The 26,028-nt window shown below is 45.9% G+C and overlaps 1 protein-coding gene across 1 annotated transcript in view; it reads left to right on the forward strand.

Moving 5' to 3' along the window:
• LOC126985370 (protein KIAA0100-like) overlaps positions 1 to 26,028 on the forward strand; it is a 62,507-nt gene that overhangs the window by 6,341 nt on the left and 30,138 nt on the right. Inside the window, exons 6-19 of the mRNA XM_050840147.1 lie at positions 3,666 to 3,899; positions 5,120 to 5,308; positions 5,839 to 5,962; positions 7,223 to 7,338; positions 7,893 to 8,030; positions 9,113 to 9,648; positions 10,624 to 10,775; positions 15,472 to 15,611; positions 15,966 to 16,134; positions 16,983 to 17,189; positions 18,720 to 18,778; positions 18,959 to 19,086; positions 19,966 to 20,134; positions 20,375 to 20,497. Of these exons, the coding sequence (XP_050696104.1) occupies positions 3,666 to 3,899; positions 5,120 to 5,308; positions 5,839 to 5,962; positions 7,223 to 7,338; positions 7,893 to 8,030; positions 9,113 to 9,648; positions 10,624 to 10,775; positions 15,472 to 15,611; positions 15,966 to 16,134; positions 16,983 to 17,189; positions 18,720 to 18,778; positions 18,959 to 19,086; positions 19,966 to 20,134; positions 20,375 to 20,497 (2,484 nt within the window). The remainder of the gene's footprint in view (positions 1 to 3,665; positions 3,900 to 5,119; positions 5,309 to 5,838; positions 5,963 to 7,222; positions 7,339 to 7,892; positions 8,031 to 9,112; positions 9,649 to 10,623; positions 10,776 to 15,471; positions 15,612 to 15,965; positions 16,135 to 16,982; positions 17,190 to 18,719; positions 18,779 to 18,958; positions 19,087 to 19,965; positions 20,135 to 20,374; positions 20,498 to 26,028) is intronic.

Raw genomic sequence — 26,028 nt, forward strand, 5'->3', positions numbered from 1 at the left:
CTCTCGCTCTGTGTGGTATTTACCTACTCTGCTCTCTCTCTCTTTCATGCTTCTGCCCGGCCCAGGATCTTCTTCCCTCGTACATCTATGTAAGAAGAGGCCCGGGGAGGGTGGAGGGTGCAGGGGGGAGGGGAGGGTGACAGAGCCTTGTGTGTGTGTGTGTGTGTGTGTGTGTGTGTGTGTGTGTGTGTGTGTGTGTGTGTGTGTGTGTGTGTGTGTGCCCTCCCCTGTTGAAATTACAAAGCTTGACCATTCTTTATACTGTTTTGAAACATTACTTGACAACTCGGGGTTTATTATTATTGTTATTGAAATTGTTATTATTATTATTATTATTATTATTATTATTATTATTATTATTATTATTATTATTATTATTATTATTATTATTATTATTATTATTAACACCAAACTCGAGCTGTCGTTCACTGAGACAAGATATGGCAGCGTCACTCTTCTACCCTCGGTTCCCTTGGGGCGCTGACTGTCAAGTGTCTCTAAATAGTTTCCAGGTGTGTGTGAGAGAGAGAGAGAGAGAGAGAGAGAGAGAGAGAGAGAGAGAGAGAGTGTGTGTGTGTGTGTCTCTCTCTCTCTCTCTCTCTCTCTCTCTCTCTCTCTCTCTCTCACACACACACACACACACACACACACACACACGGAAACTATTTAGAGATGCTTGACAGTCAAGGGGGTCAGTCCAAATCATAACACTGATTTCACAGTTGAGTTATACAGATAATTTTCGACAACTTTTATTCGATAAGATTCATTCCAGAATGAAAAAAACTACAAAAAAATATTTTTTGAGTTTCACTGCAATTTTGCCTCTCTGTAGGTAGTAAATTTCCAGGTCAAAGATTATAAACTATATTTTTCACACTCCATTGTGATAAAATGAGCAACTTTTCCTCAATAAATTTTCCTGTACATTGCACCAGTAAAAAGTTGAAGTTTTTTGGGAATCTTGGAATTCCAGCCAAATGCAACAACCTAGAAAGAAACAGATTTCTCAGCAGGGTGCGCCAGAAAGTTTTCTATAAAACATCTTTTATGACTTTCTCTCAGTTTCAAAGTGTATTTTCCACTGACTTTTGAGTTATGGGGGGATCTCCCGAGAAAACTTTTGCGGTTAAATGAGGTTAAGAGCAGAGGTGGGCAAGTGCGGTACTTAGTGCAGTAGTGCGGTAGTACCGCATTACAAAAAAAAGTACCGCACTACTGCAAATTTTCTGAAAATACCGCACTACCGCAGACCACACTTAAAAATCCTGCGGTACTTTTTTGCGATACTTTGAAAACTATCGAAGACGACATTTGCAGCGCGGCATGCTCACATAAATGGTTTTTTTTTTTTTTTTTTTTTTTTTTTTTTTTTTTTTTTTTACAGTGAATTGGACTCAGTCATCAGAATCAGTGATTCAATCATTCTGACTTTTCAGTTATTGTTCAAAATTAAATACTAAATAGACAGACTAAACTACTACACTGCGAGTCTTCTTTAACCCGCGCGGTGACAGTCATTTCAACCCCGGACCCGTCCGTGGTACCAGATTATTATTTTTTTTTCTTTTAAGCATGTTTCCTTTGTTTGGATTGCCACTGAAGTATTTTTTATTTTGACTACCACTACCGCAGCACCACACACCGTGTACCACACTGGGAAAGAAAAAAATGGGACTGCACTACCACAACCGCACTACTCTGGAAAAAGTACCACACTACTGCAACCACACTATTGATTTTTCAGTACTGCGCCCACCTCTGGTTAAAAGGAAGAGGGGGTGTTTAGAGGTTTAGAAGAGGATTAAAAGGTTTAAAAGAGGATTAAGATGAAATGGAAGAGAATTATGAGTTTTAAAAGAGCATGAAGAGGTTTACAAGAGGTTTATGAGGAGGAGGAAGAGGATAAGATATTTGGAAGAGGATTAAGAGGAAGAGGAGGAGGATTGCTAGGTTTACTGTGGTATATAAACGGGTCCTGCTAGTTATTATTAATGTTGCTATTAATTTTGGGCTAATTTCGTTGAGTTGTATACTGCAGACCCTCCAAGTGGGCAGCTTCCAGTTTCTGTGTTGAAGGTGGTGGATACTGATCCACCCATCGACAATGGGGTCAGAGAGGCTGTGGCAAAGTTGAGGGGGTGGAAAGTCACCTGGTGTCTGTAACATTAGTGCAGAACTGCTTGAAGCTGGAGGTGAAACCATGATCCCTGGGTTGCATGCAGTCTTGACTGCCATACAGGCAATCTGGTACCATTCCTCCTGACTGGGAGAAGCTGCTGGTCATCCCTATCTGGAAAGGGAAAAGGTACTGACAAGACTGCATCAACTACTGTGTTATTACACTAGTCGGTATGGCAGGCAAGGGTCAAACTCCAGCTATATGGGCATGTGGTACACCACCACCCAGAAGCTGACTCTGCACACCAGGTTGTTTCTGTTAGAGACATTTGCAAGTGGCGGAGACCAAAGGGACACCCACAGAGTTTGTAGCTTGAGCAAGTCAGTAGATTCTGCCATGAGATACTTGGGATGGAAAGGTGATCACGTGGAGACTAGCCTGGAGGAACACCCAGGTTTGGCTTTGGGGGGTGAGTGAGGCAACTCACCCTGTGGCATATGTCTCCATTGATTGACTGATTGATTATTATTATTCATATTAGTTATTATTATTTTATTTATCTAATTTGTTATTCCTCCAAACCATTTATGTTGGAAATTTGCAGTAATGATAATGTCACTAGTACATTTATTATCACCCAATGAATAGCAGTTGATTCCATTAGTTTGGCTTTTATACGAAATTTCAAAATAGTAGTAAGCACTCTTGGCACGTCTACTTGTCCAGCACAGTTTTGTTGTTTCACGGACGCGTTTCCTTCCCTGAGCACATGGACTGAATGCCTGCATGACTTTTGCACATAAAATGATCATAGTTGTCCTGCTTTGTCTCTGTGGTCATGTTGGTATGGAACAAATATTACACAGTATGATATCCATGCACTCTTCCCTCCTCTAATCTACATTTGAAAGCATCAGAGTTAAGAATGAATGACCTACACTGAGCATGTTTCTATGGATAAAGTACTGCAGTGTACTAACATGTATCCATAGTATTAATGTTGTAGTATTGGCAGCAAGAAAAGTTATCTTAGTAATCTCTTGAACAACGATGGTGAGTACTTGTAGGTGTTGCTAAATCACAGCAATTAAGCTTTGATCGTCATTTAGGAGTTAGTGGTTAGTACTTGGTGGCCAGTGTATTGTGTAGAGGGAATGTGTGTGTATTTACCTAGTTGTGAAATACAGGAAAAGAACCGTACTAGCCTCGTGCTGTCCTGTCTCCATAACCCTTATTATCCAGTTTGGCTTTACTTTCATGAATCATTTTTGCACACACAGTCTCCTCGTCAAGTCCGTTGTATGTGTGTGTGTGTGTTTGCGTGTGTGTGTGTGTGTGTTTTATCGTTTGAGTAACACACACTCTAGTGGACAAAATCCCCTATCATAAACTCCCTAAAGGTCACACACACAACACAACACAACACAACACAACACCCATTCAACCTCACCCTTTTTGACACAACACTCATCACCACCACCACCACCCACAACACAGCACCCCTCCCATGGCGCCGCTAACCCCAAACCTCATCTTTTCACAGCTGATTGGCAGTGTTACAGGCGCACAAGTCCAGGTGTTGCAGCATGCCGTGGAGAGCAGCAGCAGCAGTGATAGCAGCAACGGAGGCGGGGATGGGAGGCAGGGAGCGAGTCATGTCAGTGGTGGTGGTGGTGGTGGTAGTGTTGGGGGCACGCAGAACCCTTCCCTGATGGAGTGTGCCGGCTCGTTGAAGCTGTCGGTGGAGGTGAATGCGGAGACGATAGCTGCCATGGAGGTGAGTAAAGAGTCGCTACTTTTTGTTTATGTATTAATTATTTATTTATTTATTTATTTATTTTTTTTTTTTTTGTGTGTGTGTTCTTTTGTTGCTGTTTTTGGTTCTCTATATTGTTTTGTTTTTTTTTGTTTGTTTGTTTTTTCTCTTGTTTGTGTTCATCTCTCTCCTCCTTCATTCTTTTTATTCTTTGTTTGTTTCTATTTCTGTTTCTGTGTATACTATTCTTTTACTTTAGTTTGTTCTTTTTTTCAGTTTTTTTACTCTTCTCTCCATTTTTTTTTCTTCTGTTTTGTGGTCATGTGAAAGCTAGTGCCGTAGATAGAAACTCTAATACTATCCAACACTATTCTTTCTCTCATCACCTGGAATGAAAGTCAGAGGTCTAGAGTGCAGGCAGTGGAAATGAGTTATTTGAGGAGTGCTTGTGGTGTGAGTAGAATGGATGGAATGAGTAATGAAAGTGTGTACGAGCATTTTGGAATGTGTCACAGGGGTGAAGGGAAGAAGTGTGGAGTGGTGGAAGAAGTGAAGCGACAGACTTTAAAGTGGTTTGGCCACATGGAGCGAATGGAGGAGAGTAAGATGACCAGAAGGGTGTATGTGAGTGAGATAAAGGGAGGGAATGCTAGAGGACGACCTCCAGTGAAATGGAGAGGTGGGGTGCAAGAGTACGTTATGGAGAGGGGAGAAAGATCTTTGAGAATCTTTGAGCAGGCAAGGAGGGAGTGTCTGGATAGAGAAAGATGGAAACTCTTCTGCTGTGGCCATCCCCTGGTGGGTGCTCCTAGGAGCAGGCGTCGATGAAATGATGATGATGATGATGATCACCTTTTCACATTTCCCTTAGAACCTCTGCACACAATTCTTACTGTCACTCTCAGGAACCTTTTCAAACCCTCACACAACACCCTCACACACAACACCCTCAACACAGCACCCTTACACACATTCTTATTAACATTACTGCCACATAAAATACCCTCATATACTGCTTACCTCACATAACTGTCACACCCAACACCCTCACACACACATTGCTCTCTGTACATTAACATAACCTGCAGCTTTATGATCCTGTCTGTTTAGAAATCTCCTAACTGAATGGAAGTAACTGTCTCCTCTAATTTTCTTTTTACTATTTTATTTTATCCTTTTTTTTAGTTTTTGCCAATTTTTGTTCAACCTTTTTCTATTTCTTTGCCTCGCCTCCTCCTCAGAACATCTATGTGCAGCTCAGCCAGCCACAGGTGACCATCCGGGAGCGACTCCTCACCTTCCTGGAGCACAAGGCGTTGGCGGCCACACCCATCGTTCCCAGCCCCCTCCTGCCTGCCACTGCCGCCTCCCCCCTCCACCAGCCCTCCCCCGAAGCCCTCCTACGCAAGTACTGGCTCTTCCTGCCCCTGGTGAGTTGAGTGAATGGCTCCTTTTAAGATGCTATACAGGTCACCAATAAGAATAATATATATAGTTAATGTCAATGGTGGGCACCGCTAACCGAAAAGTTAGCTTCACTAACCGGTAATCCATTAACTAAAAAGTTAGCTTTGTTTACGCTGAACCGCTAAACTGATAAAGAAATTAGTGGAAGGTAATGCTAACCGCTAACTTTTTGTATGGATTTAGCTTCGGTGTAGTATTTTGGCTTTCCAGAAAGGTATAGCCTGAAAAAATCAAATGATGATCAAACTGAGTGGCATGCACTGGGTGTGTCCTCTTGATATGGTCCGCTTACTGTTTCCAAAGTTAGCGAAAGCACTAATCAGCTAACGAAAAAGTTAGCTTTACTAATTAGCGGTTAGCGGATTAGCGGAACCGTGCCCACCACTGGTTATTGTATAGAATGTTACAGAAATATTATCAGGCAACAAACACATAAGAATTGAATTGACCAAAGAGAACACCAGCACCACACACATTCATTCTTTGTTTACAGAAGTTTCAGATGAAGATTGAGGACATTGGCGTCAAGTTCATGAATGGCTTGGGACAGATGGCCCTGCAGGGGACACTGGCGGCCATAGACCTGCAGACACACCTCAACCGTGAAGGGGCCTTAGGTGGGTGGTGTTGGTGGTGTTGGTGGTGGTAGTAGTTGTAGTAGTAGTAGTGATAGTGGCAGTAGTAGTAATAATGATAGTGGTAGTGGTTGTAGTAGTAATGGTAGTGATAGTAGTAGTATAGTCCGTTTCATTCCGTCTGTCCACTTGTGAACATAGATGTGGCACCTGCACATTGTTAGTTCATGATTGCGTGAAGATCAACTTTATATTTAGATTGATATATTTGAATGTTTGTGTTTACAAAAAAAAATCAAACCCTCTTATATGAACCACAAACATGCCGATTTGCATCGATAATCTACCATACAAGCACACGAAGGAACAACTTGTATATCAAACAGTGTAGTCTGATCATACTCGAACGATTCATAGCCTTTCACACACCCATATTCCATCTCATTCAGGTACATAAAGTGACATCCGACTCTGCAAGTGTCTATACATAAGGAATTTTGACGTGTTAATAACATGGGTTGCCTAATATTTGAAATAGCCTAGCATCGCATTCAACAGTTAGCCTATTATTTACTATTTCATGTTATTTTGATTATTATTAATCGTTATTTACGTGCAGTAAATTATTAAGATACCCTTTATTTGCACTTGCAGAGCCAGATGTCTTTTAATATACCTGAAATGAGCCATCAATCAATGAATTTGAAAAAACACAGATCGTTCAGGCATGATGTGACCATGTTATTTGATACACCTTGTCTTTGCGTGTGCTTGTTTGTTAGATTATCGATGCGAACGACTGAGTTGTTTTTTGTATTCATAAACATTCAAATATATTATTGATAAATAAGCTTGAATGTCTATCAAACAGTTGATTTTCACGTATTCCCAAACTTGAAATGCACAGGTGACACATCCATCAAAATTCCCGCTTTGTTGTTGGACAGGCGGAATGAAACAGACTATAGTAGTAGTAGTAGTAGTAGTAGTAGTAGTAGTGATGGCAGTAGTGGTAGTAGTAATAATAGTAGCAGTGGTAGTGGTAGTAGTACCTAGTTGTAGTTGTGTTAGTAGTAGTAGTAATCATAATCATAGTTCTTATTGCTACACTATCAGTAATTCTAAGAGTTTTACTGTTTTTACCAACAGTGAACATGATTATTCAGCATTAAAGTCTTCTCTTTCCTTCTGCACACCCCCATACTCTATTCCCACCCCTAAACCTTTCCCTTGATAACACCACTCTCACACCTGCTCTTTCCCCCTCACCTTCCTCCCTCACTGTGCCTCTCCTCCCTCCAGAGAACCTGCCGGCCCTGCTGCCAGACTTCAGCACAGAGCTTCAGGTGGATCTGACACGCGTCCAGGGCACCCACGACTCCCTGGTCACCCTCAACAGGTTCAACCTGCAGACGCAGGCAAGCAACACCCTGGGAATGGGCCGGGCTAGGGATGTTATTTTTCAGCTTGACTGTTTGTTTGTCACTGTACTAGAGGAGCTGCAGCTTGTCATGTTTTCTGCTGTGTTGTGCCCATGAACTGCATTTTTAAAATTAGCTTCAGTCATTCATATCCCCATTATACTGAGAATGAACATTGGAATGGAAAAAAAAATCTTTTGAAACTCACTTTGATGGTGTTGTCTACAATCAATTAATCAATCAGTGAGGCATACCCTGAAAGTCTGGAATCACAATGTTGCAAGTGTCGCTGTGACCAAAACAGAGACTTTGCCAGCAACAGATTTATAAAAAATCCTGTCCTGTGGAAGATGTGACCTGAAGCTTTATATTCATATATCAGTGCCCAAAACCATAATAGATGACAATGACAACAACCTGGAATGTACAGGTGAACCAAATTTTAACAACAGTTTTCTAACTTTTGACATTAATACTTGCAGCCTCATGGTTCAAGGTGCTCAGCTCCTCACTCAGAAGTGTCTGTTAGACAGCTACCCATTTTCTTTCAGTTTGTGGGTGACCGCGTCAACATGAAGAGTGAGTTCCGGTGGCTGCACGTCTCCTACGATCACCGCGACCTGGCCGTGTGGACCACCTACCTCTCCCACCACAGGCCGCCACCTTACCCACACCTCCCTCAGCCCTGTGTGAGTGTGTCTAGTTACCTGCTTGTGCTATACAGGACTTGAGCTCAGTTCCAATTGTCTTGTCTCCATATCTGCTTGTACCCCTCTGCTTTAAAGGCATGAGTGTTCTTAGTTCTAGTTATCTCCACATCCAGACTCTTCCAAGTATCAATGATTTTCTTGATGAAATTAAACTTCTTTACATCCTTCCTTCATCTTGTTTCCTCATTTAATGTCTTTCCACTGTCCCTTACCATCAAGTCTTTTCCCTGTCTGCCTGCCCCAGGGATTTTGAATGCCATGATTTAGTCACCTCTCTCTTCTTTTTTGCAGTTAGCCAGTTCCAGTTTGTGCATTCAGTATATTGCTGTTCTCTTAAACTTGGTATAATTTTTGTCGCCACTCTTTGCACTCTTTCCAGCTTGTGAATGTGTGTTGATCTTATCATTGATGTTGTTGACATTCTTAACATCTCCTCATCCATGGAATTAAAGGCCACTTTGATTTATATCAGCAATCTAAAACATCCTCCAGTTGTCTTATTCATATGATTCTCTGAGGAAAGGTTATCTTGTACTTTCACTCCCAGGTCTGTTTTTACTAAAGGCTTCTCCCTATATTATACTTTTTCATCTTTTCCTTAACTCATGGTTTCTTTCCCTATATTATAATTTTTCATCTTTTGCTTAACTCATGGTTTCTTTCCCTATATTATACTTTTTCATCTTTTCCTTAACTCATGGTTTCTCTCCCTGCATTATACTGTCTCATCTTTTCCTTAACTGATGACTTCTCTCCTTACATTGTAGGCTACTCCCACCTGGGTCTTTCTTCACTCCTTTCCATTTTTAAAGCATAACATTTCTTAGCATTAAAGTCTATTTTTCACATTTTCCTCCAGCTGTGCCATTCATCCAGACCCTTCTGAAGTGTTTTGCAACATTCAAAGTCTTTTATTGGCTTTATGAGTTTTACATCATTTGCAAACAGATTTGCATAATTTGTTGACATAATTACTCTTCCTCCATTTTAGAACCATTAGACTGTTTCTTTTTCCTTTAGAAAAATAAGTAACCAGCTGTTCTGCTCGTGGCTTGTGGCAGGTTGTGGACGGCCCAGCAAAGGAGTGTGTGGGGACAACAAGAAGCAACAACAACAACAATAACAACAACCACAGCAGGAGCCTGGGCCACACCTTCCTGCAGCGGTACTGTGTGGGGCTCATCGTGGAGCTGTGGGACGTGAGCTGCGGCGGCTGTGTGGGCGGGGCCTCCCAGGGGCGGGCCAGCCTGCAGCGCGCCCGCTTCAGCATGGCTGTGTCCCAGTGGGCGGCGCAGGTGGTGGGCGAACTGCTCCTGGAGTCGCTGGTTGCCACGCTGGGGAGTGTCAAGCACAGCATTACGCCAACTGTGTCGTCCACAGCGGCAGCAGCGGCCCCCAAGAGGACGCACGTGTGGGGGACGCCGGCTTATGTGGGGCTGTGTCTGGTCCAGTGGTCCTCCTCTGGCTCCCCACCCCCCCAGGCCACTAACAGGGCCATTGGGGTGACATTGCCGCCACTGCAGGCCGAGGCACTCATTGAATACGTTCAGTTGGAATGGAGTCCTGAGCTGGGAACACTGCTCACCGCACTGGCCAGGTGTGTGTGTGTGTGTGTGTGTGTGTGTATTTACCTAGTTGTGACATACGGGAAAAGAGCTACACTCGCGCTGTCCCATCTCCATATCCTCTCTTATCCAACTTTTCCTTAAAATCATGAATGGTTCTTGCACAAGCCACCTCCTCCTCCAGTCCATTCCATAGCTCAATGCTTCTGTTTGGGAAGCTGAACTTTTTCACATCTCGCCTGCACGTGGTCGCCCTCAACTTCTTTCCATGTCCTCTCGTTTCTCTCTCGCTCCACACACACAGGTCCTCTCTGTCCAGATGTGTGTGTGTATGTGTGTCTGTATTCACCTTGTTGTGATAAAGAGAGCTTGATCTATCAAACTTTGCTTCAAATTGACATAAGGTTTTGCAATGGATGATCTCCCTGTCCAGGCCATTCCACAGTTAAGCGAATCAAAATGGTAAACTTGTCCTTCAGTTTCTTTCCATCCCATCCCATAGAAACATCTTTTCTATCTATTTCATTTACTCCCTTCATTGCCCTGATCACTGCAATCATATCAGTTCTTTCTTTTAATGATGGCAACCAAAATTTTTCTTTGTATAATAGTCTTGTCAGACTCAGGACCATCCAAATTGCTGCCTCTTGTATTCTCTTGATCATGTTTATGTCTTTCCTTTTTTGTGGAGACCAGTCTGCTGCCACATACTCCGTCAAGCCTGGGTGGGATCAGGGTCTGTTAATGTCTCCATCATCTTGTCCATGTAGTGTAAGGCCGCTCTCTTGTTTGTCAAAAGTCGATAAGCCTCTCCTTCAATCCTTTAATTTGCTTTTGGGTGTTGAATTATCCAGGACCAACACTACCATGTCTTCTTTTTGTTTTGTGATCTGTTTGTTTCTCATTGAATAAATCAGTGACAGTCTCTTCCCTGAGCCTGAATGTGCCTGCTGCATACCCTTATATTCTTTACGTTCTTTATATCCCTCCTTCCCTCTCCTCAACAGGTACTCTCGGGAGCTCAAGTCGTACATGCGTAGGCCCAGGGCTCGGCGGGTGGTGAAGGAGGAGTCGGCGGGGGCACAGGAGAGTGAGGTGTTCAGTGCCATCAGCGCCAAGTGTACCAACATCAACGTGTTTGCTGTCTCGGAGCAGAAGGGTGAGTGGGGGACTGGGGGTGTTTTCTGGGCATGTGGGGGTCCTCTGGGGGTGTGGGGGTCCTCTGTGGGTGTTTAGTTCCTCTGGGGGTGTTGGGGTCCTCTGGGGGTGTGGGGGTCCTCTGTGGGTGTTTAGTTCCTCTGGGGGTGTGGGGGTCCTCTGTGGGTGTTTAGTTCCTCTGGGGGTGTGGGGGTCCTCTTGGGGTGTTTAGTTCCTCTGTGGGTGTTTAGTTCCTCTGGGGGTGTGGGGTCCTCTGGGGTGTGGGGTCCTCTGTGGGTGTTTAGTTCCTCTGGGGTGTGGGGTCCTCTGTGGGTGTTTAGTTCCTCTGGGGTGTGGGGTCCTCTGTGGGTGTTTCGTTCCTCGGGGGGGGTGGGGGTCCTCTGTGGGTGTTTAGTTCCTCTGGGGGTGTGGGGGTCCTCTTGGGGTGTTTAGTTCCTCTGTGGGTGTTTAGTTCCTCTGGGGGTGTGGGGGTCCTCTGTGGGTGTTTAGTTCCTCTGGGGGTGTGGGGGTCCTCTGTGGGTGTTTAGTTCCTCTGGGGTGTGGGGTCCTCTGTGGGTGTTTAGTTCCTCTGGGGTGTGGGGTCCTCTGTGGGTGTTTAGTTCCTCTGGGGTGTGGGGTCCTCTGGGGGTGTGGGGTCCTCTGTGGGTGTTTAGTTCCTCTGGGGTGTGGGGGTCCTCTGGGGTGTGGGGTCCTCTGTGGGTGTTTAGTTCCTCTGGGGTGTGGGGTCCTCTGGGGTGTGGGGGTCCTCTGTGGGTGTTTAGTTCCTCTGGGGTGTGGGGGTCCTCTGTGGGTGTTTAGTTCCTCTGGGGGTGTGGGGGTCCTCTTGGGGTGTTTAGTTCCTCTGTGGGTGTTTAGTTCCTCTGGGGTGTGGGGTCCTCTGGGGTGTTTAGTTCCTCTGGGGTGTGGGGTCCTCTGGGGGTGTTGGGGTCCTCTTGGGGTGTTTAGTTCCTCTGGGGGTGTGGGGGTCCTCTGGGGGTGGGGTCCTCTGGGGTGTTTAGTTCCTCTGGGGTGTGGGGGTCCTCTGGGGTGTTTAGTTCCTCTGGGGTGTGGGGTCCTCTGGGGTGTTTAGTTCCTCTGGGGGTGTGTAGGTCCTCTGGGGGTGTTTAGTTCCTCTGTGGGTGTGGGGGTCCTCTGTGGGTGTTTAGTTCCTCTGGGGTGTTGGGGTCCTCTTGGGGTGTTTAGTTCCTCTGGGGTGTGGGGTCCTCTGTGGGTGTTTAGTTCCTCTGGGGGTGTGGGGTCCTCTGTGGGTGTTTAGTTCCTCTGGGGGTGTGGGGTCCTCTGTGGGTGTTTAGTTCCTCTGGGGTGTGGGGTCCTCTGTGGGTGTTTAGTTCCTCTGGGGGTGTTGGGGTCCTCTTGGGGTTTTTTGTTCCTCTGGGGGTGTGGGGGTCCTCTGTGGGTGTTTAGTTCCTCTGGGGTGTTGGGGTCCTCTTGGGGTGTTTAGTTCCTCTGGGGTGTGGGGTCCTCTGTGGGTGTTTAGTTCCTCTGGGGGTGGGGTCCTCTGGGGTGTTTAGTTCCTCTGGGGTGTGGGGTCCTCTGGGGGTGTGGGGTCCTCTGGGGTGTGGGGTCCTCTGGGGGTGTTTCGTTCCTCTGGGGGTGTTTAGTTCCTCTGGGGGTGTGGGGGTCCTCTGTGGGTGTTTAGTTCCTCTGGGGGTGTGGGTCCTCTGTGGGTGTTTAGTTCCTCTGGGGGTGTGGGGGTCCTCTGTGGGTGTTTAGTTCCTCTGGGGTGTGGGGTCCTCTGTGGGTGTTTAGTTCCTCTGGGGTGTGGGGGTCCTCTGTGGGTGTTTAGTTCCTCTGGGGTGTGGGGTCCTCTGTGGGTGTTTAGTTCCTCTGGGGTGTGGGGTCCTCTGTGGGTGTTTAGTTCCTCTGTGGGTGTTTAGTTCCTCTGTGGGTGTTTAGTTCCTCTGGGGTGTGGGGTCCTCTGTGGGTGTTTAGTTCCTCTGGGGTGTGGGGTCCTCTGTGGGTGTTTAGTTCCTCTGTGGGTGTTTAGTTCCTCTGTGGGTGTTTAGTTCCTCTGGGGGTGTGGGGGTCCTCTGGGGGTGTTTAGTTCCTCTGGGGGTGTGGGGGTCCTCTGTGGGTGTTTAGTTCCTCTGGGGGTGTTTAGTTCCTCTGGGGGGGTTTAGTTCCTCTGGGGTGTGGGGTCCTCTGTGGGTGTTTAGTTCCTCTGGGGGTGTGGGGTCCTCTGGGTGTTTAGTTCCTCTGGGGTGTGGGGTCCTCTTGGGGTGTTTAGTTCCTCTGTGGGTGTTTAGTTCCTCTGGGGGTGTGGGGGTCCTCTGTGGGTGTTGAGTTCCTCTGGGGGTGTGGGGGTCCTCGGTGGGTGTTTAGTTCCTCTGGGGGTGTGGGGGTCCTCTTGGGGTGTTTAGTTCCTCTGTGGGTGTTTAGTTCCTCTGGGGGTGTGTTGGTACTCTGTGGGTGTGTAGTTCCGCTGGGGTGTGGGGGTCCTCTGTGGGTGTTTAGTTCCTCTGGGGTGTGGGGGTCCTCTTGGGTGTTTAGTTCCTCTGTGGGTGTTTAGTTCCTCTGGGGTGTTTAGTTCCTCTGGGGTGTGGGGTCCTCTGTGGGTGTTTAGTTCCTCTGGGGTGTGGGGGTCCTCTGTGGGTGTTTAGTTCCTCTGGGGTGTGGGGTCCTCTTGGGGGGTTTAGTTCCTCTGTGGGTGTTTAGTTCCTCTGGGGGTGTTTAGTTCCTCTGGGGGTGTGGGGTCCTCTTGGGGTGTTTAGTTCCTCTGGGGTGTGGTGGTCCTCTGGGGGTGTTTAGTTCCTCTGTGGGTGTTTAGTTCCTCTGGGGGTGTGGGGGTCCTCTTGGGGTGTTTAGTTCCTCTGTGGGTGTTTAGTTCCTCTGTGGGTGTTTAGTTCCTCTGGGGGTGTGGGGGTCCTCTTGGGGTGTTTAGTTCCTCTGTGGGTGTTTAGTTCCTCTGGGGTGTTTAGTTCCTCTGGGGTGTGGGGTCCTCTGTGGGTGTTTAGTTCCTCTGTGGGTGTTTAGTTCCTCTGTGGTGTTTAGTTCCTCTGGGGTGTGGGGTCCTCTGTGGGTGTTTAGTTCCTCTGGGGTGTTTAGTTCCTCTGGGGGTGTGGGGGTCCTCTGGGGGTGTTTAGTTCCTCTGGGGGTGTGGGGGTCCTCTGTGGGTGTTTAGTTCCTCTGTGGGTGTTTAGTTCCTCTGGGGGTGTTTAGTTCCTCTGGGGGTGTGGGGGTCCTCTGTGGGTGTTTAGTTCCTCTGTGGTGTTTAGTTCCTCTGGGGGTGTGGGGGTCCTCTGGGGGTGTTTAGTTCCTCTGTGGGTGTTTAGTTCCTCTGTGGGTGTTTAGTTCCTCTGGGGGTGTGGGGGTCCTCTGGGGGTGTGGGGGTCCTCTGTGGGTGTTTAGTTCCTCTGGGGCTGTGGGGTTCCTCTGTGGGTGTTTAGTTCCTCTGGGGTGTGGGTGTCCTCTGTGGGTGTTTTGTTCCGCTGGGGGTGGGGGGGTCCTCTGTGGGTGTTTAGTTCCTCTGGGGGTGTGGGGGTCCTCTTGGGGTGTTTAGTTCCTCTGTGGGTGTTTAGTTCCTCTGGGGGTGTGGGGGTCCTCTGTGGGTGTTTAGTTCCTCTGGGGGTGTGGGGGTCCTCTGTGGGTGTTTAGTTCCTCTGGGGGTGTGGGGGTCCTCTGTGGGTGTTTAGTTCCTCTGGGGTGTGGGGGTCCTCTGTGGGTGTTTAGTTCCTCTGGGGGTGTGGGGGTCCTCTGTGGGTGTTTAGTTCCTCTGGGGGTGTGGGGTCCTCTGTGGTGTTTAGTTCCTCTGGGGTGTGGGGTCCTCTGTGGGTGTTTAGTTCCTCTGGGGGTGTGGGGGTCCTCTGTGGGTGTTTAGTTCCTCTGGGGGTGTGGGGGTCCTCTGTGGGTGTTTAGTTCCTCTGGGGGTGTGGGGGTCCTCTGTGGGTGTTTAGTTCCTCTGTGGGTGTGGGGGTCCTCTGGGGTGTTTAGTTCCTCTGTGGGTGTGGGGTCCTCTGTGGGTGTTTAGTTCCTCTGGGGTGTGGGGTCCTCTGTGGGTGTTTAGTTCCTCTGGGGTGTGGGGTCCTCTGTGGGTGTTTAGTTCCTCTGGGGGTGTGGGGGTCCTCTGTGGGTGTTTAGTTCCTCTGGGGGTGTGGGGGTCCTCTGTGGGTGTTTAGTTCCTCTGGGGGTGTGGGGGTCCTCAGAGGGTGCTACCTTATTTGTTTTCATTCAGCATGGAAGGTTTGCCAAGAGACTGCAGAATATAATAAAAACAAGACCAAAGAAATAAAAATAAAAGTCAATCTTGAATAAAATTGCCACAAAACAAACCCTCATGGAAGCAGAGAAAAAGTAAGACCAACCATACCAGACGTCAATCAAAGCAAACAAAATGACTTGAAAAACACAAAACTGAAGGTAAAATTTTGTAGTAGGTCACATGAATTTTGCAGACGATTTTTTATCATAGATTTTTATTTGTTTTTTCATATGTTAACCATTTCTTAGTGTGTTAAAAGGGGTTATGTCTGGAAGGAAAAGAATGACTGACTGACTGACTTACTGACTGACTGACTGACTGACTGACTGACTGATTGATTGACTGACTGACTGACTAACAATGTATGAAAAAGGGAGAAAGGGAGAGAGAAGGGGAAGTAGCATTATTTTTGGAAGTAAAATAAACAGCTCTCTTTTGGCCACGCATCTATGACTTTCTTTTATATTACACTGCCTTCCTGTTCACCCTGGCCGTCCAGTGTCCATCATGGCCCGTGTGGACAGCCTCGAGAGCCAGAAGTCCCAGGGCAACTTCAAGACTCTGATCACCGGCACCAAGCTGCTGCGCTTCGTCCCCGCCGGCGTCCAATACTTTTGCACCAAGTCCTCCGAGATCAAGGTGTGTTTGCGTTTGGGTCTGTGGATTAGTGTGTGCGTGTGTATTTACCTAGTTGTGAAATACAGGAAAAGAGCCGTACTAGGGTCGTGCTGTCCCGTCTCCATAACACTCATCCAGTGTGTGTGTGTGTGTGTGTGTGTGTGTGTGTGTGTGTGTGTGTCCCCGAAATTGATCTATCTTTCGGCCACTCTAACTCTTTTTAGGAGCAGTGAGTAGCGGGCTTTTTTTTTTTCATATTTTATTCCTTTTTTTATGCCCTTGAACTGACTCCTCTGCTGTAAAAAAAAAAAAAAAAAAATCAACCAACTAACCAGTCAACCAATCAACCAACTAACCCGCCTCTTCCTCCTCTAGGGTGAGTGTGGGCAGGTGAGCGAGGTGGTGGTGGAGGTGATCAACGACGAGGTGCTGGTGAGTGTGAGTGACCAGCTGCACCTCACCTGGTCCACCGACACACACATGACCCTCCTCACGCTGGCACAGGAGCTGATGGCCGTCGTGCGCAGCGTCAGGCCGGTGAAGGGTGAGTGTTGGGGTGTGTGGGTGTGAGGGTAGAGGTTTGAGTGGGAGGGAGGGAAGGGAAGGGGGTGAGGGAAAAAGTAAGTGTATTTTTAGAAGGGAAGAAGGGGAATTCAGTATAAGGGAGGGAAGGGAAGGGGAGTAAGGGTGTTTGTGAAAGGGTAAAAGGTGATTGAGATGAAGGGAGAGAAGGGAAAAGTGTGAGGGAAGGAGAAGGGAAGAAGGGAGTTTGAGATGAAGGGAAGGAAAGGCAGGTGATTGTATGTATGAAAGAGTAGAAGGGGACCTGATTGGAAGGGAGGGAAAGAGAGGCAGTGTGGAGGGGAAGATGATTTGGGGGTTAGGGAAGTTGAGGAATGTAAGGGAAGTGTGAGAGGAAAGAGAAAGATGTAAAGGAAGGAAGAAGGGAAGGAAGGAGAGAGCATGCTTAGGGGCTACATGAAGGGAGGAAGAGGAGGTGAAAGGAGGCAAGGAAGGAGGGAGTGTAAGGGAAGAAAGAAGGGGGGCAGGGAGAAAGATTTTTTTTTTTATAGCAGAGGAGACAGTGCAAGGGCGTCAAAAAAACCCAAAAAAACAATAATGGAAAAAAAGCACACTACTTTCTACAAGGGGAAAGAATGGAGGGAAATGGATGCATGTGATTAAGGAAGGAAGGAAGGAAGGAGAGAGGGTGTGAAGGAGGGAAGGAGTGTGAGGGAGGAGGAGGAGGAGGAGGAGGAGGAGAGCTTCATGGTTGGAAGGAGAAAACGACAGAAAGGAAAGAAGACTAACTATGATAAATTTACAAGAAACCATCATTAAGCTATTTTTCCTATACATTTCCTCATCTTATTCCTGCTTTCATCCCCTCAGTGAAAGACGCAGAACCAGTATTAATAAAGGAGAGAACCACAACAGCAAAACCAGCAGGAGGAGGGACACAGGAGGAGGAGGAAGAGGACGGAGGAGGAGGTGGTGGAGGGGAGGAACAGGGCGGCCTCAAGCTACAGATCCTTGCCCGGGGTGATTTGCGGGTTGGTGCTGTGCTGTCTCAACGCCACCACATGTGTTTCATCCTCGGTGAGTCATGGCGGTCTTCTGCTTCTTTCCTTTCCTTATTGTGGTTTATTCAGGCTGAGTCATGCTTTTCGTTATTGTAGTTTATTCTGGGTGAGTCGTAATGCTTTCCTCTCCTCCTCCTCCTCCTTCTCTCTCCTCCTCTCATATTTTTCCTCCATCCTCCCTAACCTAATTTTAAACGCATCTTCCCTCATCTCTCCTTCTTACATATCTTACACCCCTTCCTCTCTCCTCTCGTCCATTTTTTCTCCTCTTCCTCTCATATCTTTCCTCCCTCCTTCCTTACCTAACAGGAAACACATCTTCCCGCATCTCTCCCTCCTTGCCTCCTACTCTCTCTCCTCCCTTCCATCCTTTCTTCCCTTCTTCTGTCATCTCTCCTCCTTCTCTCATATCTTATACCCCTTCCTCCCCTGCCCCCTTCCCTCTGTCCTCCCTTCCATCCTTTCTTCCCTTCTTCATGTACCCCCTAAACATTCTCTCTCCTTCCCTCCTTCCTTCTTTCCTCCTTCCCTCCATGTGAAAATCCAACACTCCTAGCAAACTCCATCCCCAGATATTGAAGTAAAAAAACAACTAGCCACATGACTTAATAAATACTGATACAATGTTAACAAAATCTGGCGCTGGTAATGGTGGAGGGGAGCATCCTATACCCTGAAGAACCCGTGATAGATGGTTGTTTGTCATGCAGTGGAGATGGTGATGATGGTAGTGGCAGTGATGATTGTTAACCCGGTAGCAGCGACGGGCCAAATTTGTGGCTTTACCGTGTAGCAGCGACAGGCCAGATTTGTGGCTTTACCATGTAGCAGCGACGGGCCAAATTTGTGGCTTTACCATGTAGCAGCGACAGGCCAAATTTGTGGCTTTTCCGTGTAGCAGCGACAGGCCAAATTTGTGGCTTTACCGTGTAGCAGCGACAGGCCAAATTTGTGGCTTTTCCGTGTAGCAGCGACGGGCCAAATTTGTGGCTTTACCATGTAGCAGCGACGGGCCAAATTTGTGGCTTTACTGTGTAGCAGCGACAGGCCAAATTTATGGCTTTACCGTGTAGCAGCGACAGGCCAAATTTGTGGCTTTTCCGTGTAGCAGCGACGGGCCAAATTTGTGGCTTTACCATGTAGCAGCGACGGGCCAAATTTGTGGCTTTACCGTATAGCAGCGATGGGCCAAATTTGTGGCTTTACCGTGTAGCAGCGACGGGCCAAATTTGTGCCATGATATAAACCCCCCAAAATAGATGACACATATACTGATCACAAATGCGTTGATATATATTATGAAATGGTTTGTATGAGTGATGATTTTTTCTCATTTTTCTCGCTTAGAGGGACAATTAAGAAACATGATCCCCGCTGCTACCGGGTTAAGGGGCAGTAGTGACAATGATGAGGGGACAGTGGTGATGGTGAGGGGGCAGTGGTGATGATGGTGAGGGGGCAGTGATGGTGATGGTGATGGTGAGGGGGCAGTGAAGGGGATGGTGACAGTGATGGGACAGTGATGATGGTTGTCTAATTTCCACAGGTGACTTGACGTACTTGATGGCCAATGGAAGGATATCCTGCCAGTCAGAGGAGCTACAGGTAAGCCAGTGTCCATTCTGTTCCTTATCTGTATGTTTTGTATGAGTAAGTCCAATGTTGTTTTATGGTTACAGAGATAAAGGTAAAGAAATTCGTCCATCCTCCAACTGTATTCCCTATATATATTTTGTGAAAGTAAGTTGATTTTTTTTTTTTGTTAAGGCACCCTCCCTTCTCCAGGTACACTTTGACGAGCACAAGATCATGTCCCTGACCGGAAGCAAGCTGTCCCGCGCCCTCAATTCCAGGGAGGTGCGGGAGGAGCGGGAGGCCGTACCAGAACTCACCCTCAAGCAGAACAAGTCTTGGTGAGTGCCTGGGGTGAGGGAGAGTGGGGGGAGGCAGAGGGAGAGGAAGGAGAGGTCTTAGGGATGAAGGGAGAGCATGTGATGAGTGAGGGAGATTTTAGGGAAGAAGGGAATGAGGGAAGGAGAGTTCTCAGGGTGTGTTCTAAGGTAAAAGGGTGAGAGTGTGTGATGGGTAGGTAAGAGAGTGAGGGAGAGGAAGATTTTAGGGATGAAGGGAAGGAGGGAGGGAGAGTTCTTAGGGCAAAGGGAGAGTATGAGGGAGAGGAAGGAGAGGTCTAAGGGTGAAGGGAGAGTGTGGGTGAGTGGGTGAGTGGGTGAGTAAGGATGAGTGTGAGTGAAAGAGGGTTTGTGGAAGTGTGTTCTCTGTTCGCTTCATCCATCTCATCTTCACTCCACCATCCATTCCACTTTCCTTTCCTCATTTCATCCACCTCTTTTCTCACATCACTTCATCATCCATCTCCACTTTTCTCCCCTCATTTCATCCACCACATCTCCACTTCTCTGTCATCCACTCTCCACCTTTCTCTTCTCACTTCATCCACCACACCTCCGCTATGCCATCATCCACTTCAACTTTCTCTTCTTGCTACATCCACCACATTTTTTTTCCTACTTCATCCACCTCTTTTTTCATCACTTCATCCACCTTATCACCACTTCATCATCCATCTCCACTTTTCTCCCCTCATTTCATCCACCACATCACTTCTCTGTCATCCGCTTCCACCTTTCTCCTCTCACTTCACCCATCACACCACCTCACCTCTCTCTTTACTTCTCATCCACCCCACCTTTCATCACTTCACCCATCATCTCCACCTTCCTCACTTCATCCACACACCCTTTCCCTCCCCTTCACCCGCCTCACTCTTGCAGGAAGTTCGTCGTGGACACCTGGAAACTCACCTTCCCCTACGAGTACAACTTTGCCGAGGCGTTTAGTGATGACCTCCTGTCCGTGCTGAAGTGGGTCAAGCTCGTCCACAAGCACCAACCTCGCCCCTTCACCGCCGACAGCCCCCTCCCCCCCGACGTTGTGATCATGGTGAGGACAGGGTGACGGGAAGGGTAGGAAATAAGGAGGAGAAAGGAGAAAGGAAGAATGAATGAATGCTATATCACTTACCTGTCTTTAATCATACTTCCCACCTTTCCCACACGTTCCCTTCTCACCTACACTTATGCACCCCCCCCACACACTATCCCCACACCTGCCCTCACCCACACACCTGTCCACACACCCGCACACATAACTCACACACCTGTTTTTGTCGCCACCCACCAGGTTCGTCACTGGCTGATGGAGGTTGGGGATGACCCGTTTGAGGTGAAGCTGCGTTACAACTACGAGCTGCTGGAGGATGAGTACCAGGAGGGATGCAAGCGGACCAAGGCTCTCGATGCAAGGGTGAGTCCTGAGGAGGAGGTGGAGCAAAAGGAGGGAGAAGGAAAGGAGGAGGAGGAACGAAGAGAGAGGTGGGGTGAAAATAAAATGGGAGAAGGAAAGGAGGAAGGAGAATGAAGAGAGAGGTTGAACAAAAGCAGGAAGGCAGAAGGAAAGGAGGAGGAGGAATGAAGAGAGAAGTGGGATGAAAGGAGAAGTGAAGGGTACCAAATCCATTCTTCAACTTACCAAAACATCTTTCATTAATAGAAAATGTCAAAACCTTGCTTTTTCTAATTCTTCCTGGGATTGTATTTGGAATGTAGGAGGCTTTTGAGACTTTGGTTTGGGGGAGAAAAGTTCAGCTTATACACCAAAAACTATAGCCCTGAAAAAGACTGACCCCCTCCACACACACACACACACACACACACACACACATGCACACACATACATGATAATAGCAAACTCTGTACCACCAAGAACAAACTCATGGAACAAAGAAGAATATGAGACCATGATTGAAGATACCATTCAGAGTTTGAGTAGGTTACTCAAAGCAAACAAAAGAGTGTTGTTAGTTTGAGAATTCAACTGTAAGGAGGTAAATTGGGAAACATTTGAAAGTGGAGGTAGTGAAATGGCATGGGGGGAAAGATTTCTAAGACTGACTATGGAAAACTTGATGATGCAGTGGGTGACGGAGAATACAAGATACAGGAATGATGACGAACTGGCGAGACTGGACCTGGTGCTGACAAAGGGAATGCACTTGTTAAATGAATTAAGATATTGTGTCCCCTGGGAAAGAACGGTCATGTGATAATAGAGATGGAAACAGAGGAGGAAGGCACTGAGGGGGATGAATCATATAAAAGAAACAGGAGAAACTATAGGAAGGCAGACATGGAAAATCTTAAGAAATATTATGAGGAGCTAGACTGGGAAAAGTTTAAGAGAACAAGGGAAGTGCAGGAAAAGTATGATATTTTTATGGAGGCGTATGGAACAGGTGTCGTGAAATATGTCCCATTGTATAAACCCAAAGAGAGAGGAAAGAAGGATTGGCTTAATGCAAGATGTGCAGATGCAAAGGAAAAAAGGGACAAAGTGTGGAAGAGATTGAAAAGAAATAAGAATCAAAGGAACAAAGAAGATTTTAAGATAGCAAGAAATGAATGTGTGAAAATAAGGAGAGAAGAAGAGAAAGGATATGAAAAGGATATTGTTGAAAAGTGCAAGGAAGAACCTAAACTGTTTTATAGATTCATAAATGGAAAAATCAAACCAAGGGAAAAAATAGAAAGACTTAAAGATGGAAATAAGAATCACAATTCAATGAACCACAAGATGACAAGAAAAATGTTCAAATGGATGAAGTCAAAGTAACTAAAGAGGAGATATATAAAACAATGGAGGAGCTGAAGGAGAGGAAAGCAATAGGACCAGATGGAGTCTCAGGTTTTATACTGTAAGAATGCAGAAATCAGCTGGTTGGACCAGTATATGATATCATTAAGTGCTCAATATCAACTGGTAAAGTACCAAAGGAGTGGCGGAGGGCTGAGGGGGTCCCTATATATAAGAGCAGGAAAAAGGAAGAACCTCTGAACTACAGACCAGCGCCAACGACCAGTATAGTTTGTAAAATATGCGAGAAAGTGATTAAGAAACAATGGACAAAATTTCTAGAAGAACACAATATAATTACAGATAAACAGTATGGTTTTAGAAAAGGGCGCTCATGTGTAACAAACTTACTGAGCTTTTACTCAAGAGTGACAGACATAACACAGGAGAAGGACGGATGGGTGGATTGTGTGTATCTGGACCTGAAGAAGGATGACTAAGATGATTCAGGGGTTGAGAAACTTGCCATACGAGGAAAGACTCAAACAGTTAAACTTGCATTCTCTAGAAAGGCGAAGGGTGCGTGGAGACATGATCGAGGTTTATAAATGGATGAAGGGCTTTAATAAGGGGATATTCATAAGGTTTTGTTGGTAAGAGAACTGGGTAGGATACGAAGTAATGGGTTTAAACTGGATAAATTCAGATTCAACAGGGACATAGGCTAAAATTGGTTTACTAACAGAGTGGTGGATGAGTGGAATAGGCTTAGCAGTGACGTGGTGAGTGCCAATACAGTCACATTCAAAAATAGATTAGATAAATTCATGGACAGCGATATTAGGTGGGGTTAGATACACGGGAGCTTAGGTTCAAAGGAGCTGCCTTGGACAGGCCTACCGGCCTCTTGCAGACTCCTACATTCTTATGTTCTTATGTTCTTAAGGCTTTTTACAAAGTTCCACATACAAGACTACTATGGAAACTGGAAAATAAAGGTGGATTGAAAGGGAAAATGAAAAACTGGATGGAAAGTTACATGGAAAGTTACTTAAGGGGAAGAGAGATGAGAACAGTGGTAAAGGACATGAAATCGGAATGGAGAATTGTAGATAGTGGAGTGCCTCAAGGATCGGTATTGGCACCAGTACTTTTCCTAGTATATATTAATGATATGCCGGAGAAAGTAATCAGTTACATGAGCCTGTTTGTAGACGATGCAAAATTGCTGAGACATACATGGAACAGTAAAGACTGAAATTCTGCAAGAGGACCTAAATAAGATTTGTGACTGGAGTTTGAAATGGAAGATGGAGTTCAATGTGAAGAAATGTCATGTAATAGAAATGGGAAAGAGTGAACGGAGACCAAAATGGACATATAGAATGGGAGATGGAGAAATATTAAAAGTTCAAGAGAGAGATTTGGGAGTGACAGTACAAGATAATCAACAGTCTGAGATTCGTGTTAATAGGATGTTCGGTGATATGTATACATAGAATGGTAAGAAATATAGGAATAGCATTCCACTACATGGATAAGGATATGATGAAAAAGATAATAACCACTATGATTACACCAAAACTGAAATATGCGGAAACTGTGTGGTCTCCCCATAAGAAGAAACATGTAAAAAACTAGAAAGAATATTAAGGATGGCAACAAAAATGGTTCCAGAACTGGAGGGAGTGACATGAAGAAAGGTTAAAGGAAATGGTCCTGCCAACACTGGAACAAAGAAGAGAAAGGGGAGACCTAATACAAATTTATAAATTATGGAATAAAATGGAAGAAGTAGACAATGAGGAGTTACTACTACGAGAAGGAAGAAACACCAGCAACACACAAGGACACAGTAAAAAATTGAGAAAAGGAAGATGCTTGAGAGACAAAAAAAATATAGCTTCCCGCAAAGAAACATAGAGGTTTGGAACAGACTAAGTGAGGATTTAGTTTCGGCGAAGAGTGTGCACAACTTTAAGGAAAAACTGGACAAATACAGATATGGAGACGGGACCACATGAGCGTAAGCCCAGGCCCTGTTAAACTACAACTAGGTAAATACACACACACACACACACACACACACACACACACCAGTGGCGGATTTAGGGGGGGCCGAGAAGGCCATCGCCTCAGGCTCCGCACCCAGAAGGGCCCCACGCCCTCAAGGGTCCCACACCTGAAAGGCTACAAGGGCATCCTGGTCCCTAGGGGAGAACTTTTTTTGAGATACGGTAGTATTAGGGAACAAGTATTTTTATTAGTTACCCGTCAATTTGTTATTTGTTTGTCGTTTTTCCTGTCACAAAAGAAATCACTACAAATAAAAATAAAACTAGAACTTATTTAAACTAAAACAGTTAATTGACTAGGTAGTATTTAGATTCTATTGTAATTTTTAATGCACTTATATAAATACCTTGAATCCTTGTTGACATAAAATTTTGTGATAGTTTCTCTTAACTCGAATGCACTGCAAACATGCAGCTATCAGCCGGGCCTGGCAGCGTCTGCGTCTGGGCAAGTATTATTTTTTCTTCCCCTAAATCCGGCACAATAGCGATTTTCCAAGAGCATTAAGGCCCTTAATGCTATTGGAAAATCGCTATTGTGCTGGTTCGTAGAAGACATCGGTGATGCCAGATTAGAGATTAATAAGATAGGAAAGGAGATACTTTCACGTTAAGCCTCTCGCGCACGATGACGCGTTTCGTGTCATCAAGGGTAAAAGGTCCTGGCGCACGATGACGCGAACCGCGTCATAAAAGTTAAAAAAATTTACTAAAAATTAAGTTTTCGGCGAAAGTGCATCAAATTTGGGAGCGTCATTTATTGGGATAAGTTTTTTAATGGTAACATATGGCAACCTTTCTAAGGAGCATAGATGAGGAGCGTTAACTCAGTACGTAGAGCATTTAAAAAAAAAAAATTACAGTTTTCTTGGTGTAACTCAGGAGCTAACAGGCATATGAGGATTTTGAGGATACCATAAGATTCTTCACTAAATTCCACTTCGAAACATATATTCGGCTAAAAAAGTTGGCTCTCAAAATTTTGAGGTAGTGAGTGGGGAAGAGTTGGTACTTAGGATGGTTATTATGCATGATTAGTATGCGTGGTCTGTGAAGCACAAGGGACATATATTCTATATTGTTTATACCTCAGTGTATTCAGATTAATCTATTGAGCATCGGAAATGGTCTAGAACATATGTTCAAAGGGTGGGGGGGTCAAGTGAAAAGGCATATACATACATTTGTTTTGGTGGCGGCGGCGGCCATTGGGAGGTGAGCAGTGTTGCCAACGATCCGGTTAGCGATGGTACGCTTGGTTAGCAATGGTACGCTAGGTTAGCGATTAGCCCATGCATGTGAGCCAAGGTCCACCACGCGTGGTTATTTTATTTTTTTTAGAACACCCAGCCCAACAGCTGCCGTGCAAAGGGCCAGGTATAGTATTAGGTTAAGGTGCATGTTCTAACAAAATAATAACCATGCATGGTGGACCTGCATGCGTGGGCTTATCGCTAACCAAGCGTTGGATCGTTGGCAACACTGCTCACCTCCCAATGGCCGCTTCTGCCGCCGCCGCCACCAAAACAAATTTATGTATATGCCTTTTCACTACCATCGCTTACCACCCTAAAACAGGTGGCGGCATTTGTCCTCCACTTTTTACTAATGTGATTTAAAAATAATTTGTGACTATTGAGAGAAAGAGAAACCTCACTAGCTCACTCGCTTGCATAGAAAACAGGTGTGACGGCAGAGCGGGGCGGAGTGTGCTACGGGGAACCATAGTACTCCTGATATATGTACCTCCCAAAAAGTAGGTTTTTTACTGGTTTGCGCAGAAAACAACCATCTACACCAAAAAAGTAGTCATATTTTGTCCATGAAAACATAATATGTGTCTTGAAAATAATACACCTACTTTTCCTACATTTTTACCCTTAGGATTTATTGTCTACAATACATTATACGGAGACTTGAAACGAGTTTGTATTGTTTATTTTCCTCTATTTTTATTTGTGCATGTTCTAGTACAAGTCTGTATGAAGCCATTGATACCAAATTTATTTGGGTATGATATATCTGTGAGGGTAAAATACGTCCGGGAATGTAGAGTATCGCGGCGGCAAAAAAAGGCCGGTCGGGCCTGAGAAATGCATGGTGAGTGGAACAGAAACTCATTGGAAACTT

The sequence above is a fragment of the Eriocheir sinensis genome, chromosome 59 (assembly GCF_024679095.1).
Source record: "Eriocheir sinensis breed Jianghai 21 chromosome 59, ASM2467909v1, whole genome shotgun sequence".
In the NCBI taxonomy this organism is placed as follows: Eukaryota; Metazoa; Arthropoda; class Malacostraca; order Decapoda; family Varunidae; genus Eriocheir; species Eriocheir sinensis.